This window comes from Equus przewalskii, chromosome 22, assembly GCF_037783145.1.
Source record: "Equus przewalskii isolate Varuska chromosome 22, EquPr2, whole genome shotgun sequence".
Classification (NCBI taxonomy): Eukaryota; Metazoa; Chordata; class Mammalia; order Perissodactyla; family Equidae; genus Equus; species Equus przewalskii.
Window position 1 is genome coordinate 1,978,873 of NC_091852.1, and position 18,162 is coordinate 1,997,034.

At 42.5% G+C, this 18,162-nt stretch overlaps 2 protein-coding genes across 13 annotated transcripts in view; one reads left to right on the forward strand and one right to left on the reverse strand.

Annotated features, from left to right (window-relative positions):
• Positions 1 to 18,162, forward strand: part of FANCC (FA complementation group C) — a 244,063-nt gene that overhangs the window by 196,212 nt on the left and 29,689 nt on the right. For all 11 annotated transcript variants that reach the window (XM_070589942.1, XM_070589952.1, XM_070589943.1 and 8 more), the window contains one exon: positions 13,799 to 13,952. In XM_070589942.1, the coding sequence (XP_070446043.1) occupies positions 13,799 to 13,952 (154 nt within the window). The remainder of the gene's footprint in view (positions 1 to 13,798; positions 13,953 to 18,162) is intronic.
• AOPEP (aminopeptidase O (putative)) overlaps positions 17,548 to 18,162 on the reverse strand; it is a 376,610-nt gene continuing 375,995 nt past the window's right edge. For both annotated transcript variants that reach the window (XR_011531426.1, XM_070589922.1), the window contains one exon: positions 17,548 to 17,818. Coding sequence is in view for 1 of the 2 variants with exons in the window: in XM_070589922.1 (XP_070446023.1) it covers positions 17,654 to 17,818 (165 nt within the window). In the remaining variant the exon portion in view is untranslated. The remainder of the gene's footprint in view (positions 17,819 to 18,162) is intronic.

An 18,162-nucleotide genomic window follows, 5' to 3' on the forward strand; every position in this document is an offset into this window, starting at 1 on the left:
ATGTTCCTTTATTAGCCTTTTAATGCCTGTAGGATCTGTAGTGATGTCGCCTCTTTCATTTCTGATGTTAATAATTTGTGTCCTTTCTTTTTGTTTTTTAGTTAGCCTGGCTAGAGGTTTATTGATTATATTGATCTTTTCCAAGAACTAACTTTTTGTTTCATTGATTTTTCTCTGTTGAGTTCCTGTTTTCAATTTCATCGATTTCTGCTCTAATTCTTTTTTTTTTTTTTTGGAAGATTGGCACCTGTGCTAACATCTGTTGCAATCTTCTTTTTCTTCTTCCTCTTCTCCCCAAAGCCCCCCCAGTACACAGTTGTATATTCTAGTTGTGAGTGCCTCTGGTTGTGCTGTGTGGGATGCCGCCTCAGCATGGCCTGATGAGTGGTGTCATGTCCATGCCCAGGATCCAAACCGGCAAAACCCTGGGCCGTCAAAGTAGAACACGCGAACTTAACCACTCGGCCATGGGGCTGGCTGCTCTAATTCTTACTGTTTCTTTTCTTCTGCTTACTTTGGATTTAATTTGCCCTTTTTTTCCTAGTTACCTGGTGTGGAAACTTAGATTATTGATTTTAGATCTTTCTTCTTTTCTAAATATGTATTCAGTGCTATAAGTTTCCCTCTAAGCACTGCTTTTGCTGCATCCCACAAATTTTGATGTTGTGTTTAATTTTCATTTAGTTCAAAATAATTTTATATTTCTCTTAAGGTTTCTTCTTTGGTCCTTGTATTATTTAGGAGTGTGTGGTTGAATCTCCATGTAATTTAGGATTTTCAAGTTCTCTTTCTGTTATTGATTTCTAGTTCAATTCCATTGTGGTCTGAGAGCAGACGTTGTATGAATTATATTCTTTTAAATTTGTTAAGCTGTCTTTCACAGCCCAGGATGTGATCTGTCTTTGTGAATGTTCTGTGTGAGCTTAAGAAAAATGTGTAATCTGCTGTTGTTGGATGGAGCAGTCTATAGATGGCAGTTATATCCAGTTGATGGTTCTTTTGAGTTCAGCTGTGTCCTTACAGATTTTTTGCCTGCTGAATCAGTCCATTTGTGATAGAGGAATATTGAAGTCTTCAACTAAAATAGTGGATTCGTCTATTTCTCTTTGCAACTCTATTATTTTTTTCCCACATAATTTGACACTCTGTTGATAGGCATATGCAAGTTAAGGATTGTTATGTTGTCGTGGAGAATTGACCCCTTTATCATTGTATAATGAGCTTCTTTATTCCTGATAACTTTCCTTGCTTTGAAGTCTACTGTATCTGAAGTTAATATAGCTACTCCTGCTTTCTTTTGATGAGTGTTAGAATGTATATTTTTCTCTATCCATTTAGTTTAATCTGTATGTGTCTTTATATTTAAAGTGTGTGTCCTGTAGATAGGTATAGTTGGGCCTTGTTTTCTGATTCACTTTGTCAATCTCTGTCTTTTAATTGGTGCATTTAAACCATTGAGGTTCAAAGTGATTATTGATATAGTTGGGTTAATATCTATTACATTTGTTACTGTTTTATATTTGTTGCCCTTGTTATTTGTTCCTCTTTTTGTCTTCCACTCTTTTTTGTTACCTTTTGTGGTTTTAATTGAGCATTTTATATGATTTTATTTTATCTCCTTGCTTAGCATATTTGTTACATTCCTTTTTTTTTTTAGTAATTGCCGTAGAGATTGCAGTATACATTTATAGCTAATCCAAGTCTTCTTTCAAATAACACTATACCATTTCACAGATAGTGTAAGTACCTTATAATAACAAACCAATCCTAATTCCTCCGTCCTGTCCCTTGTATCATTGCTGTTATTCATTTCACTTATATATAAGCATAAATAAGCATATGTAGATAAACATATATAATTGGATACATTGTTCCTATTATTATTTTGAACAAACTGTTGTCTGTTACATCAATTAAGAAAATGAAAAATAAAAGTTTTTATTTTGCCTTCAGTTTCAGTGCTCTTTATGTCGGTCTGAATTTCTGACCTATATTATTTTCCTTCTCTCTAAAGAACTATTTTTTAACATATTTTGCAAGGCAAATCTACTGGCAGCAAATCTCCTCAATTTTTATTTGTCTGAGAAAGTCTTTATTTCTCCTTCACTTTTGAAAAATAATTTCACAGGGTACAGAATTCTGGATGGTGGTTTTTTCCTTTCAACACTTTAAATATTTCACTCCATTCTCTTCTGGCTTGCCTGGTTTCTGAGAACTTGGTTGTAAACTTATCTTTGCTCCTCTATAGGTAAGATTTTTTTTTCCTCTGGCTTCCTTCAGGATTTTATTTTATCTTTGATTTTTTTTGTACTTTCAAGATGATATGCCTAGGCGTAGTGTTTTGGAATTTATCCTGGTTGATGTTCTCTGAGCTTCTTGGATCTGTGATTTGGTGTCTGACATTAATTTGGGAAAATTTCTAGTCGTTATTGTTTCGAGTATTTCTTGTGTTCCTTTCTCTCCTCCTTGTCCTTCTGCTGTACCCATCACCTGTATGTTACATCTTGTAGTTGTCCTACATTCCTTGCGTATTCTGTTCTGGTTTTTTCAGTCTTTATTCTCTTTTCTTTTCAGTTTTCAGGGTTTCTATTGATACATCTTCTAGCTCAGAGGTTCTTTCTTCAACCAGTTCATTAATAAGCCTATCAAAGGTGTTCTTTATTTCTGTCACAATGTTTTTTACCTTTAGTATTTCTTTTTGGTTCTTTCTCAGGATTTGCATCTGTCTGCTTACGTTGTTCCCCTGTTCTTGCATGCTGTCTACTTTATCTATTAGAGCCCTTAGCATATGAATCAGAATTGTTTTAAATTCCCACATTGATAATTCCAACATCCCTACCATGTCTCTTTCTGATGCTTGCTCTGTTCTCTTCAAATTATGTTTTTTTCTTTTTGATGTGCCTTGTAATTTTTTGCTTGATAGCTGGACATGACGTACTTGGTAAAAGGAACTGGTGTAATATGGCTTTCTGTAATGTGGTGGTGACGTGGGAGGGGAAGCCTTCTGTGGCCTTATGATTAGTGAATTTATGCCTGTGGACTGTGAGCTTCACAAGTTTCTCAGTTTTTTCTGCCCTCTTAGGTGGGACAGGATGGCTAGAGTGGCCGGAATTGGTTATTTGCCTTCTCCAGGTCAGTTAGGCTCTCATGACACCCGGTAGGTCAGGCTTTGGTTAACTGGTTTCCCTGAGGGCAGGCCTGCTTAGGAAGAACAGAGTGCTAGGTTGTGTTTGAAAATGGGTCTTTTTCTCATCTTCCTGCCTAAAGCAGAGTGGATTTTTCTCCAGTATTTACTGTAAGAACGTGGTTGAGCACTTGGAGCTCACAATATTATCTCACAATATTTTTGGGGCCCCTCTATGACCAGGTCCCCCTTGAGTTTTTAACTCTCAGAGTTGTCCACACTAAGTCTCCAGCCATTTGCTAATTACAGTTCATGTTTTCCTCCCGAGCACTGGTTCCTATGATGGTTTCTGCTTGCAGATCTCTGCTCCAGTAAGCCATGATTCCCTGTATTCACTTATCTGCCTCTCTGGTCTTGGGGGCCGAGGTTTGCCCTGTGTCCTCTCCTCTCTTAAGGATGCGAGAAGAGTCGCTGATTTTTTAGTCTGTTCTGCTTTTTACCTGCTGTTAGGACAGAGTGGTGACTTCCAAGCTCCTTACATGCAGAACAGGAAACCGAAGTCTCTATATGCTGCATTTTAACAAATATAACTACAATATCATTAATATGTCTAAAAATTGACACTAATTTATTATCATCATCACATATTTAGTCAGAGAGTAAATTCTCTGATTGTCTCAATTTTTTTTCAATTGGTTTGTTGGAATCAGAGTCCAAAGTCCACACGTTGCACTTGGTGGATAGGTTTAAAAGTCTCTTTCAATCTGTAGGTTCCCAATCCCTCTTGTTTTTGTTTTGCAAATTATTTGTTGAAGTAATATGGTTGCTTTTCCCTACTCTTATGTTATAGAGCATTCTCCCATCTTGAGTGTGATAAAGGGTGCAACCAACCACTCCACTGACTTAAGATGCTCTTGCAATTTCTGTATGCAGCTGGGTCTATAGTATTATTTTCTTTTTCTTTGGCCTGTTGTATATTCATTCACCAGTGCAACTTCGTCTTAATAGTAGAGTCTTTCTAACAATGCCTAATATAAAATAGAGCTGGTTCCCCCTCGTTTCTCTTCTTTTTCACTGTATTTCTGGCTATTGTTCCTTGTTTTATCTTTTAAATAAACTTTGAAATCAACTTGTCTAGCTTCAGGAAAGACGGCTAATGTTATCTGGGGGACGGTTCATGCTAAATATATAGATTAACTGAGGGGGAACTGGCGTCTTTATGATGTTAAGGCTTTCTGTCCACCTGGCCAAGAACGCTTATGTCTTTCATTTATTCAGGTTTACTTTCTTGAGCTTAGGGGAGTGTTTTATATATTTTCCACATATAGGTTTTAGACATTTCTTATTCCTAAAGTTTTATTGTGTTGTTGATTTTGTTTTGGATTTTTGGCCGTGCTAAGTATATTTTCTCCCCATCTTCAAATTGGTTTTTGTTATGTCATTGCATCTGGAAGATGAACAACATCAAGACCTCAAAAGCTTTCGTTCAGAGGAAGTAGTTACCAGTAGAGTGTTTGCCTTTTTTTCATATATAATTCTTAAAAATTAGAATGTATATTTTAATTTCATTTTATATGAAATGTTATAATGCAGAAATTTGTTGAGGTAAGATTTAGAAAGAGAAATGGAAGGTTAAATCATTTAATGTTTAAAAAAAAGGTCAGAACATAATTTTCATGGTTAAAAAATAGGTAGTCTTTTTCTCTACCTGCTCTAAACCTCTGTCAAAACTTACCTAAGAAGTCTGAATTTCCTGAGGAGTCTGATCTGTTTTCTGTATTATTTATGTAAAATACTGAGTGGTAATCAATTTGGAAGTGAGTATGATGTGATGAGTATGCTCCACACACACATGCCCTTCTCGTCATCTACCTGAGGACACACTTTGGATTCTAATGGCTTACCCCACCAACTTTCATTTTTCACGCTCCCAAGCAATTTTTCACAGTATTTACTTTTAAGTAAAATGTTCTTTTCTTTCACCTTGGTAGCTCTATTTCTGATTTATTTAGTAATACATTACATCAAAGAATATGCTTTTAGCAACCTCTATTTCCAGTCTGACTTTTTCAACAAGAGTTGAATTAAAGGGAAACGGGAGGAGAAGGCCCCTTGGTATCCTCTGTGAAGCCCCACAAAGCTGTTTCAGAAATTACTGGCAGTGAGGAAGAGATGTGCTTAGAGAATTAGCCACTCTTACTCCATTCGCAGTGCTCAGATGGAAAGCTAAGGGCAACAGCTCCATGAGTAGGCCCGCATTCCTTTGCTATTTATTTTACTTGTGATAGCACATTCTCCCTCAGCAACTAATAAGATTTATTTGGTTTGGAAAATTATGTCTGCTAATCCATAGGGGACAGACTGTCCAGAAATGCTGGGTGGTCTTCAACTTGTCCGATTCCTATGGCTTCAGCTCAGCAAGTTCCTCAAGCAGTGGCGTAAGGGCTGGAGCCTTTCCATGGACACTTTCCCATAGACAGAGCGTCCCAGCCACATGTTGACATGGGGAAGCTGATACAATCAATCACTGCAAATTACCACCCCCACACCCAACACCCCTCTTCCTCCAGCCCCTTGAACATGTGCTACGTGGTCATTTAGAAACCACATACTTTCTTTGACCAATGTGCCCTGCCCTGTGTTTAGCCTTCCAACTCTTTGCTTACCACAATACGCCAGTGGAATTTCATCTGTTATACAATTGGCTGGGTGTCTTTGGCCTTGGCTTCCAAATACAGTCATGTATTTTCAGAAATGGGCTGCCTATCTTCTTTTAAACAGCAGTTGCTTGTCCCCCTCTGCAGTTTAGCTAACCTAGAGGAACTTTTTCATTTCTTGGCCTGAATGTTAAACCTAACTTCTGTCTGTCACTGGGGCTGCCATCATAGCCACCTGCAGGCTGCAGATTGTGTAAAACCTTTGTGGGAGTGCTGCTGAAATCCTTTCATAAGTCTGTGGAGTACAAGTAATTCAGTATGAGATTCCCTGTAAGGTAAATCTAAATCCACTGCTTCAAAAATATTGAGAAGTTGTTTTTTCTACATCCTGGAATGAATGAGCCAATGAACAAATGAAAGAAAGAGTGGATGCATGACTGATCAACCAGCTGACCTCACTGGGTAACTGTGAGTGTGGAATAGGGTGACCAGATAATCTATAATCTAGACCATAACACTTTTGAGAGTTAAAAGGGGTGCCTTTTATAATTTTAGTGGAATAACAGACATAAACCTGTCTCATGCACACTGGGACATATTTAAATGGGTCCACTGCCTGTCATAAGCTTAGCATAGTGTCTAGCACCTAGAGTAAAAACTCAATAACTACTAGCATGTTGCTATTATTATTATTGACTTTCATAATAATTATTCTATTTTTGATAGTTTTATTAGGTTTTCTCAAGCTTAATTCTTTTCCTCCTAATGAAAATATCACTGAACTAAGGCCAGATGTAGCCTAAATTCCCATTGCTGAAAGAGCTAATACAGCTTCCGAAGATGCTTAGTAAGAAAAGAAAATAAATTATAAGAAAAGGCTGACCTTCAGCCAAGCTTCTAGTTTTGTGTTTCTTCAGCTCAGATAAGAAAATAAATGTTGTCAAATAATATAGATGAGTGTCTGAGCAAGGAAAGGCTAGTGTAATACCAGAGACAGCAAATTAGCAAAGAATCAGAAGTAACTAAAACTCCCATTTCTGTTCATCTGTTTATTGAGACCACCTGACATCCTCTTTTTTTTTTACCCTAATAAGGTGTGGTTACGAAGTTAGTCACTGAAAATTTACTTTTCCAATAAGAATTTGCTGGTATTGGTTTGTAATGGACATTCCAGTAGGTTTGGGTGTGGGTATTTCCTTCGCGTTGCTGCTCTTTGCTTTGAGAAGTGATTTCTCTGCACGTGTAAGTCTTAATAATGGCTCAGGTCCCTCAAACTGGATATACTTCTTAGATCAAGTTTTCATGGAAATGCACCCTTGGGATGTAATAGAGATTTTCTTTCCCGTTTCTTGGAATTAAGTGGTTCTGAGAAAAGTTGATCCCTATTTTTGTGGGCTCCTCGGCAGCCCAGACAGCCCTGATACCTTTCTGGTTTGGAAAGGCAGACACTGTGCATTTGTCTCGAGTGAGGAAACTGCTTCCTCTCTTCCTCCTCCATCTTCCCTACCGACGGGCACCGCCTTCAGCAGGGACCATTCTTGCAAAGAATTGAATTCCATATAAAACGTTTAGAAACTAAATTATTTAATAAGCAGCTGGACCAATTTCTTTACCTACTACCTCTGTTTAGAGACGATGGGGCAAACAAATGCCTTGCTAAATTGAGTATTTGGGGGGAATTAAGTACAGTTTTCCGAATGTCAGGAAGGCATCTGTCTAGAAGAGTCTAAGAGCAGATGTTGGACAGGGCAGAGTGTCCTGTCTAGGCTCTCCTGCTTTGTGTCAGAAATTGTTACCGAAACGCAGATGTTGTACATATAAGGACTGACTGGGTGCCTATCCTGAATATGTTAAAGGAGAAAATTACAATGTATTACACATAAGTCGCAAACACCCTATCATTTTCCTAAAACATAGCTATAACACAGAAAACTTCCCGTGATTAGGTAGGAATTTTGGAGAGCCAAGTTTTTATCTTATCCTGTTTTCCTTGAATTTGTCATTTTGATCACTATCCAGACTAGATGGTTGGGATAAGTATAGTTAGATGAGAAAAAAGACAGCCTTAGAGTTTCGATGACTAACACATGTTGAGTAGAATGAAATTTTTCAGTGTCCCTAAAACATTTTTTAATTTTTTTTACTTTATTGGCTTTTCTTTTTTTTAAAGATTGGCACCTAATGTAACATCTGTTGCCAATCTTCTCTTTTTTCTTTCTCCCCAAAGCCCCCCAGTACCTAGTTGTATATTCTAGTTGTAGGTCCTTCTGATTGTGCTATGTGGGATGCTGCCTCAGCATGGCTTGATGAGCAGTGCCATGTCCGTACCCAGGATCCGAACCCGTGAAACCCTGGGCCACTGAAGCGGAGTGTACGAACTTAGCCAGCCGGCCACAGGGCTGGTCCCACTTTATTAGCTCTTTAAAATTTCCACAGAAATATACATTGATTTTATCAGATCAAACAATACAATACAGAAGTATGTACAGAAAATGTCAATTATTGCCTCCTTATCACCCGCCAGTACTTCTGGTAACCATACCTTATACCCTTGTAAACATATAGAAATCTATATGAAATAATTGTCTCTCTTTTTTTAAGTAGGTTTTTTTACCAAGGTATCTTGGATATCCCTCAAGGGATATACTTCCAGCTCATTTTTATAAAATAGGAACATGTTCCCTGATATGAACAGACCTTAATTTATTCAATTATTTGCCAATGGATGCATTCAAGTTGTTTCTAATTTTGTCTTTATAATATTGCTGCAGTAAATATCCTCCAACTGATGCTTTTATTTCAGCCAAACAGATTCACAAAAATATGGTTACAAAGGCCAAGGATATGTGCATTTTATAACTTATTAGGTGGCTCCACATGACGTAACCAAACGGCAAAGTCGTTCCCTGTCCTGCCTCTGAGGGGCCTGTCCCGACAGCGCCTTTGGTGCTGGGTGCTGTCGTTCCTCCAAACATCTGCGAACGCAAGGGGGAAAAATGACGTCTCCTTGATGTGTGTGTTTACCTTTCTTTACTGTTAACGCAGTTGAAAGTAGGCGTATTTTTATTGGCCATTTGCATTTCTTCTTGTGTAATTTGCCTTTTTTTCCTGGTTTTATTGAGATATAATTGACATATATTGTAATTTGCCTTTTTTATTTCAGAACCAACGTGGTACACATTTAGAACATTGTATATAATATGAATGTGTTGGTTCAACCAAATTCTGTCATTCAAGTATATTAAAATCATATTGCTTTGGTGATTTCTTCACCCAACATTGATTATAAACAGTTAAGTCTTTGATGTTTTAGAGAAAAATAGATTTTTTGTTAATAGATGATTCAAATATTAAACATACATCCATAAATTTAATCATTCACAGCAATTATAGAGTATGCTCTGAATCAAGGGTAATAAAAAGACAATTGGTACCATGCACATTTTTCACACTGTATCTGAGAAGAGAACAAAACTGTTGTGTACTTACTGGCTTGAGTATAGAACTATTGCAACTCTTCTGTCAATTTGTAACTAAACAGGATCTTTTAATTTAGATAATTGATGGTACTGCCATTTTACAGTGACTTCCTTTTTCCATTTGTTCATATTTAATACTGCTCGTTCTCAGCAGCTCATACCTTTGTGCTGCTGGGCATTGCCCAACCCGTGACCTAATGGTAGAAATCACACTTAATGCACACAGCTGCTCAGAGAACTTAGGAATGGTGCCGCCTCTGAAGAACTTACTAACGTGAGAAACTTTTCTAACGATGGACATATTTATTTCATATGGATTCTGGAAAAGATAAGGTGTGGTGAGAGCAGGTCAAGACATCCCTGCAGCGTGGGGCGGGGAAGCCACTGAGCACAGGCTCTCCCCCTTGGGCCTCAGAGCTTGCCCATCCCTCGGGGCTGTCTGGCTCAGTGACAGAGGCTACAGGCACTCTCCCTCCACTCCCAAGGGGTGTTCTACTTCTTCTAGAAAGCTGGACAAAACCCCTTTTCCAGGGGTCTGTTAATGTGGCTAAAATTGGCTGACAACCTGGACTTTGAAAAGACTTCCCTAAGCACCAAAGGGAGTGAACACAGGGTCCAGGCATCTGGCTCACCCGGAAATGCCTTCTGTACACTCCTCTGGGCCCAAACCCCATTTTCTGAGCAGTACCCTCCGCTCTCCTACCTGCAGAGGTAGAGAGGCTTATATATAACCAGAGGCTCAGGACCAACTTTAGCATCAGACTTTATGGGTTCAGTTCATAGCTGTGAGTCCTTGATCCCTCTCTGACCTCAATTGCCTTGTCTCTAAAATAAGGATAATAGGGGCCAGCCCAGTGGCGTAGTGGTTAGGTGCACCCACTCCACTTCAGCGGCCCGGGGTTCACAGGTTCAGATCCTGGACATGGACCTACACACTGCTCCTCATGCCATGCTCTGGTGGTGTCCCACATACAAAAAATAGAGGAAGATTGGCACAGATGTTAGCTCAGGGCAAATCTTCCTCCAGCCAAAAGAGGAAGATGGGCAACGGTTGTTACCTCAGGGCCAATCTTCTTCACCAAAAAATAAATAAAAATAAAATAAGGATAATAATGATGCCTGTTTTGTAGAGTTGTTATGATTAAAATACAAGTGAAATGTTCAGCATCATTCCAGATAAGCCCTTAATAACTGGCAGCTACTGGTCTCTCAGCCTCTCCATCTCCTGTGCATCTGGCCTATCTGCTGTCAGCCTTGCTGTCCTAAAATACCACCTTCCACAAGCAAGAACACCCCCACACAGCCTCCTGGTGTTGCTCCCCTCACGGCTGGCCCTCGGAAGGCCTGTCTTCAGTCCCGGCCGCGCTTCCCCCTCCTCTCCTCACTGATTCTGCTTTTGTCTTCCATCATACCATCGAAACAGTATTCCTAGGGAGGTCACGAAGGGCCTCCCCAACGCAGCACTCGTGGTTCCATCCCTGTGTCCTCAGTCTCAGCAGTGTTGGTTACTGCCGTCTCTTCCTTGGTGACACGTTCTCTGCCTGTGTGGCACTCCTCAGGACACAGACCTAGGACCTCTTCTCCCCCGACTCAGACCTCTCTCCCTTGGGGTCCTCCTCCATTCTCGTGCTGTTCCACACCAACTGACAGCTCCCTAATGTGTATCTTCAGCCCAGACCAGTCCCTGAAACTTTCAACTTGGATATTCCAGGACCTACCTTATATCTCTGTTTGTGCCTCAGCCATTCTAAATTCACATACTCCAAACTGAGCTCTTAGTAAATCCTTCACAAATCTTATCTTCCTTTCTTTCCGTCTGAGTAAATGGTATGTCCGTCTACCTCATTGCTCAAGAAACTTGGGACAACCTTGATTCCTGCCTCACCTTCACCACCTCTCATGAAATTCGTTGCCAGTTTCTCTTGACAGTACTACTAAAATAGATTTCAGGTGCTCTTCACTCCTTCTCCACTGCCACCCGGGTCCGGCCAGCACCAGCTCCCCCTGCACTTCTGTTCTGCCTGCACTTCCCTCCTACTCTAGTCCCTGTACTCAGTAGTCCCAGTGATCTTTGAACTGTCAGTGGGATCCTAGCACTCCTCTGCTTGAAACCCGTCTGGCCAAAATAATCATAGAATAGAATCCCAAATCTTACCTTCCTGTGGTACCCCTAAGCCTCATCACAAGCTACCTTGCCTTTCTCTCTAGGGCTTTTCTCTTTATTTCAGGGCCATCATGGCTGCTGTTACCTCTGCTAGAACGTTCTTCCTGCTACTCTTCACCTAGCTAATCCCAACTCAGCAGGAGAGGCCGTCCCTGAGCACCCAATCTCAGTTGAGCCCCTTCTGTTATTCTCTCTCACCCCAGACTGTCTTTCTTCTTCATTGCCTTCATCACAATTTGGTGTACGTTTGTATACCTCCTGATGGGCCCTGGACTGCTAAGGGTACAGACTAGGTCTGTTTTGTTCCCAATTGTTTGGCCTGTACCTGGCACCTTGAGTACCACACAGGAAGTGCTCAAGTTATCTTCCTTGAATGAATGATCACCAGCTCCTTGCCATTGAGTATAATAGGGGAGGTTGCAGGGGACCTGCTGGTCTGGTTTAAGACTCAGCTGTCTCACCACCATGGCCTGGGTTCGTTTCCCAGTCAGGGAACCACACCACCCATCTGTCAGTTGTCACCCTGTGGCGACTGCATGTTGCGATGCTGAAAGCTCTGCCATCGGTGTTGCAAATACCAGCAGGGTCACCCATGGTGGACAGCTTTCAGCAGAGCTTCCAGACTAAAACAGACTAGGAAGAAGAACTGGCCACATACCTCCAAAAATATTGGGCATGAAAACCCTATGAATAGCAGCAGAGCATTGTCTGATCCAGCTCTGGAAGATGAGAGGGTGGTACAAAAAGACCAGGCAGGGTTCTGCTCTGTCGGACACAGGGTCCCTAGGAGTCGGAATCCACTTAATGGCACTAACACCAACGCATGGCAATGGCAGTCCAAAGCACCGATGCCACACTAGAGGACACCTAGAGTGTGGACCCAAAATGTGCCAGGTGATGCAGGGTTGGGGACACCGTGGCAGTTCTTCTTTGTCATGTGTAGAGAGGGAGGGGGAAGGGACCCTGCAAGACTCCCCGGAAAAGCTGAAGTTCAAGGTGAGAATGTGAGACCAGAAAGAGAGTGGGAAGAGGGCCATCTCTTCTACCCTTTCTCCTGCCCCTCTGCCCGCTCCTGTGACAGTCTCTCCAGCTCTTCAGCTTCTTCCAGTCTTGCCCTAGAGTTAATCCAGGACAAGGTCTACAGGAGTTACACTGAAGGAAAAGAAAAACAGGAACCAGTAGAAATTGCTGCCCTGTGTCTACCGCCTGTTCATTTCTTGCCCCCGTACCCATTCCCTGGGCTTCACGCCAGCTCCTGCAGAGAAATGGCCCAGAAGTGATGGTGAAGGGAAAGACATTGAAGGGGCTGTTGGGTAATGGGGGACCTCTGTGACCCCAGCTTTTGGTTTTCTTATTTAATGGAGTAAACGTCTTTGGCAGAACCTAGAAAGTGCTCTGCTGTGTGTGATGGTGCAGGTGAAAGGGCAAGAGGCCCTGGACAAGCATGGCTGAAAGAAGAAAGACCAAAGAAGAAAGTGCCGCCAGGCCAGAATAGGCCCAGTGTTCCCAGGAAGGCCCTGTGGGGACAGCCCTGCTGCTGTGCCAGGGCCACCACCAGCAGCTCCGTTTAGATAGATGTCTCCCTCGTCCTCCCTCCCAGGAGGGGAAGTACATTCCGCTGATTCACTGACCTGACACAGGAGGAACCTCCAAATACATTTTCTTCTAGAAACATAGTACACAAAATGGTTGGGGTCTATAGAGCGTCATGCTGTGGATCAGCTATGGACCAACCAAGCCATAACCACCATTCATGAAATTGTTACTAAAGGAAACCGTATTGTAACTTTCAAGCAACAGATTTACAATTCAGTTATTGAACATTTGCTGGGTATCAATCACTGTGCAATGTGTTGTCATTGCATTTGATTCTTCTGGCAACACTATGAGGAAGATAGGCCCATTTTACAGATGAGTAAACTGAGATTTAGAGGTTAAGTAGCTTTCCCAAGGTCATATAGTTAGTAGTGGTGGCTCTAGGACTCAGACCCAGGTCTGACTCCACATGTTAACCATTATGATGCACTTTCAAACATACTTATTTCTTAAATTAGGGACTGCATTTACCTGAATATCTCAAGACCTTTTCCATCAGATTTTTTTATCACTCTCTTTCTTCTAACACTATATATATATCCTTTTTGAAAGCATTTCTTTGAGCATTTCTCTAGTTTCTTGAGTTGAAGCGGAAGCATATTCACATTATTTTGCAAATGAATACTTGGTAGATATTCACTGATACTGTAAATATTAAGTGCTGCTGTGACGATGAGGAAGATTCACAAATTGGATTTGTTATTGCATTTTGAACTCTCAATCTTCTTTCTTTAGTAACCCATTTCTATTTAAAATTTTGTTTCTTTCTTACTGAAAGGAAGAAGATTTCTCTCCCCACGTCCGCGGTAGTCTGCCTCTGGCTTCGGCACCTTCCCAGCCTTGAAAAAGCAATGCTGCACCTTTTCGAAAAGCTAATCTCCAGTGAGAGAAATTTTCTGAGGATCGAACGCTTCGTGAGAGATTCCTCGCTGGTACGCGCTGGGCTTTGGTGAGGAGGAACGTCCTCACGGAGGATGCTGGGCATCTCTTTCAGTCAAGGCAGGGGAAAGTGTAAACGAGAGCAGTTGGCGCCTTTTAAAATGATCATGTATCTACATTTTAGTTTAAAAATACCTCATGTAGGGGCTTTTCCGCGTACTTGGAGCATGAATTGAAAACAGGGAGATTCGAGATCTTCTTACTGTTGCACTTTATACTGCTTATTCACCAAAATTGATATTAGGGCACACTTTTTTAAAACAGTATTTATTTTCAGATGAAAAGTAAGTTTTAAAAAATGAAGATCTTATAAACAAGAGGAGGAGTAAATTAACAAAGAAAAATATTCAAAAAATAAATTTTTAGCTCTTCACTACAGGAAAAATAAAACACTCAAGACAAAACCCCAGAAATATGGTTAAAACAACAAAAACAAGTAAGAATTCTGTAAGTTCTCTTTTGGTGTAAGCCTGCCAGCCTTGAACCCTCCCTCTGTGCAGAGGCTCCCTCCCTTGTCTCCCCTCATACTGGGGACTTCTCAGTCCTGGGGAGTCAAGGGCCCCACGTTCGCATCCCACGGCAGGCGGGCTGGGCTCACCGGCGGTCTCAGAACCTGACCAGTCGGGGCGTTTTCCCTCTGTAGGAGGCAGCTTGGGGATTTATATGCGCTTTATAAGAACAAGAATAGTGACCAGTGCACCCTGGAAGAAACAATTTGGAAACTGCAGGTGCCGTGCTCCCGGGGCATCTGTCCTGCAGGGACCTCAGTGGACTCGAACTTGTTTTCTCATTAGCTTTCGTAACCTGGGAGAGATAACGGCGCAGAGATTTTCCTCCTCTTGTACAGATGGAGAAAATTAGTTCAGAGGGAAATGGTGAACGGTCAGACCTTAAGTCGGTGGCTAGGAAGCTGGGCAGGAGAGTGTTCACCTTCCCCCCTGGGCTGAGAGCTGCGGGGTGAAGCTCTGTGCATGGAGCGCTCCGAGGCTGGCCGAGTTTACACAGCCCCCACCTCCCAGGCACCTTCTGTTTATTTAATTCAGTTGAAACTTCCTGTTTTCTTTCTTCCTCTTTCACTTTGCACACTTGCAAGGGAATCATAACTTAATCAATTGGCTTCTTCCCATATCCCATTTCTCTTTATAGGTCCCACACATTCTGCGCCAGCTCACCGTGTGATTGGCCTGGCCATGCCTGCCTTCCCCTCGCTTCCTGGGTCCCTCTGCCTTCCGCTCCGGGGCTTCCCGGGTGCCTGGGCAGCACTGCAGGCGCCACTAGCCATGCTGCTTTCACCTGTGTGCGAGGGGGACCTAGCTCTTTGGAAGTTTACAGTGTTTGATAGGAAAAAAGAAAGGAAGGAAGGAAGATAGGCATAAAGAATGAAAGAGCCCAAAGAGAGATTTTTTAGGAAAATTACTACTTGACCTCATCATTCAGAAGTTTCATATTATTAAGGCAAGAAATAAGAATACACCTTATATAAAAATATTTGCAATAAAACTTAAAATAAACAAAGGCTTTTAGAAGCTCCCTGCTAGCCCATTCCAAGTATTACATTTATTATCAGGTAAATCTCTTTATTTCTAACTTAAATGTACATGCTGTAATTTAATTTTCTCTGGTCCTTTTTCAGTGGCAAAATATAGTTGCTGAGCTATTTCTTTGCTTTCAAGGTCCTGATTAAATTTTGTCTTCTCCCTGTAGGAAAATTTGAGTTCCGTCAGCCTTTCTAACGTGGTTTCATTCTGCAACCTTGTGCTTGTTCTTTGAACCTTCTCTACGTCCTTCCTAACCTGCAGCCCTGAGGCCTGAGCAGCACTTCACTAAGCACAGGACGGGGCCGTGGATGAGAGAGGGAGCAGGCGTTCCTGTTAAACGTTGCAGTGTCTAACCTCCAGTCTCCAGTTTATAGTTTAATCTCGCTCCGTCAAACCGCTTCGAAGTCAGTTGATTTACAAAAGCATTTATCAGGATCATGTGCGTAGCGATTTGGAGCCTCCATTATGGTTAAAGGGGGATTCCAGAGGGTGTTATTTGGCTTAATTTATTGTGGCATTGGCAGGATATGACCTCTCCGTGCCTTATGGTTTGAGGAGGTAATTACAATACGGAGCTGGAAGTCTGTGATTGGCGTGGGCTGTTCTCTTTAGGCATCCTGGGCCTGCAGTGTCAGAAAACCAAGCAGGCTGGAATAGGCCTGTGAGTGACCGAGCGATTAGAAGGGTAACCTGAAGACCTGCTTCCTAATTGCATCATCTGACTCATTTATCTCAGCAAGTATCTTGGGGCAGTGACAGGACCATGCAGAAGTATCAGAGAGATCTTGAAGACTCAGATAGCATGGGACTGCTGTGCTTTCCTCCAGAAGAAACTTGATGCCTATTACGTTAGAGTTGTATTCTGAGAGTAATTAAAGTGTGATGGTCCACGTAACGTGTATTTTATATGGAGCACTGTTAATTATGTTTCCGTCTCTTGGGACTATCCAGAATTAGCCCTGGAAATTCTATAGTTACCAAAATGTTACAAAAACAAAAGATAAAAGTGTGGTAGAGGTTGTACAAAGTAAAGTGGTCTCCCCAAGTGTTCCTCGGCCTCTCGGGGACCAGAGGCCTGGTCCTTTCCATCAGGGCCGTGAATAATAAGGTGCTAGTCCAACAGCACTTGAGTTCTAGATGCATATGTATGTTTCTGACTTCTAAAATAAAAATAAGTTTGTAAAACCTGTTTACTTTTGAGACTTGCTCTGGCTCCATGGGCTGGACTGTCCCCCCAAGTACATGACCACCTGCTGCATTTGCTGGCTCCAAAATAAATTGCAGTATTAACCCCAGTTTGTCATGTACTGTGCAGGCTGACACTTTTCAAAAGCAGATGGTCTTGTGTTTCCCTTGACAGAGCAGGCACTGAAAGACTGTAGTCCATAGCTTCAGACCTGACCTTAGAAACTGATGTCACCAAAAGCAGTGAAAGCCACTTGCTAATTATGCAGCTTTCTTGGCACTGTTTGGTTTCCCAAGGCTGGCCCCGAATCAGAGGGATGTTGTGTTTTCCAGTTACAGTTGTGTTTGTGGAGCCCAGAAAGCTATTGTTTACATTCTGCATTTGAATGAAAAGTGCTGGCTGGGGGCAGGGTGGCGCTGTGCCTGGTGGCCCTGCAGCATGCCAGGGCCAGTCAGACCCTGGTTCCCATGCCCTCCACTTGCTCCTGAATCGGCTGAGCCCTCACACTGCCGGCCCCTCAAGCTGAGCCCAGAGGGGCTGCTCCCTGGCCTTCGCAGACAGATTTGCCCACAAGAGAGTGGGGAGAAGGGGGGCAGCAGGGAGGGAGTAGGGACAGAGTAGGGAGGGGGGAGCAGAGAGCAGGGAGGGAGTAGGGAGGGGACTGGAGGAGAGCAGGGAACAGTGGGGAGCAAGGAGCAGGGAGGAAACGGGGGGGGGGGGGGACAGCGAGGGGGGCAAGCAGCAGGGAGGGAGCAGGGAGGGAGCAGGGAGCCGGGGGGAGCAAGGAGCAGGGAGGGAGCAGGGGGAAGCAGGGAGCAGGGAGGGAGCAGGGCAAGAGCAGGGAGAAGGAGAAGGGAGGCCCGGTTGGTCTGGGGTTTTGTTTATTCTGATTTTAAATCAGAAAACACTCCTCGTACTGAAAACACTCTCTCCTACTGAAAGTTTTCATTGCTCAGTTAAAAGTAATTCTTTATCTTGTGAAGTGAACCTCAGTAAAGCTGGGGGGAAAATTATTCTTGATCTGATGAGAGCGTAAGAATGAGCGCCAGGCAGGTGCCTCAGCGTCCTCCGTGGCCTCCGGAGGTGGGATGGTTTGGGTCCTCTCCTTCCTCCGCACGAGAGTCAGCCGCAGCCCCTTCAAAAGGAAGAGAAACATCCTTTACGCAGAATTCCAAACACAATGCCCATTTAGTAAAGACTATCCTAAGAATTAACTCCAAGTCCTGGATGATGCCAGGTTTCTGTGCCTGAATAACTTCTTACTGATGTTCTAGGCTTTTCTTTTCCTCGTTTTCATTACCAGCCTTTTAAGCATTTCTCTTGTGAACCCTTAAATGTGATGCATGTAATTGAACAAAGCTGAAGCAGGTAACAGCGGTGGGGTAAAAGCGCCCCTGCGGAGAGCCACTTCTCGGTCGGCAGCTGCACTTCCCCGCGCCGGCCTCGGGGGGGCGCCAGATGCCCCCGCATGTCCGGGAG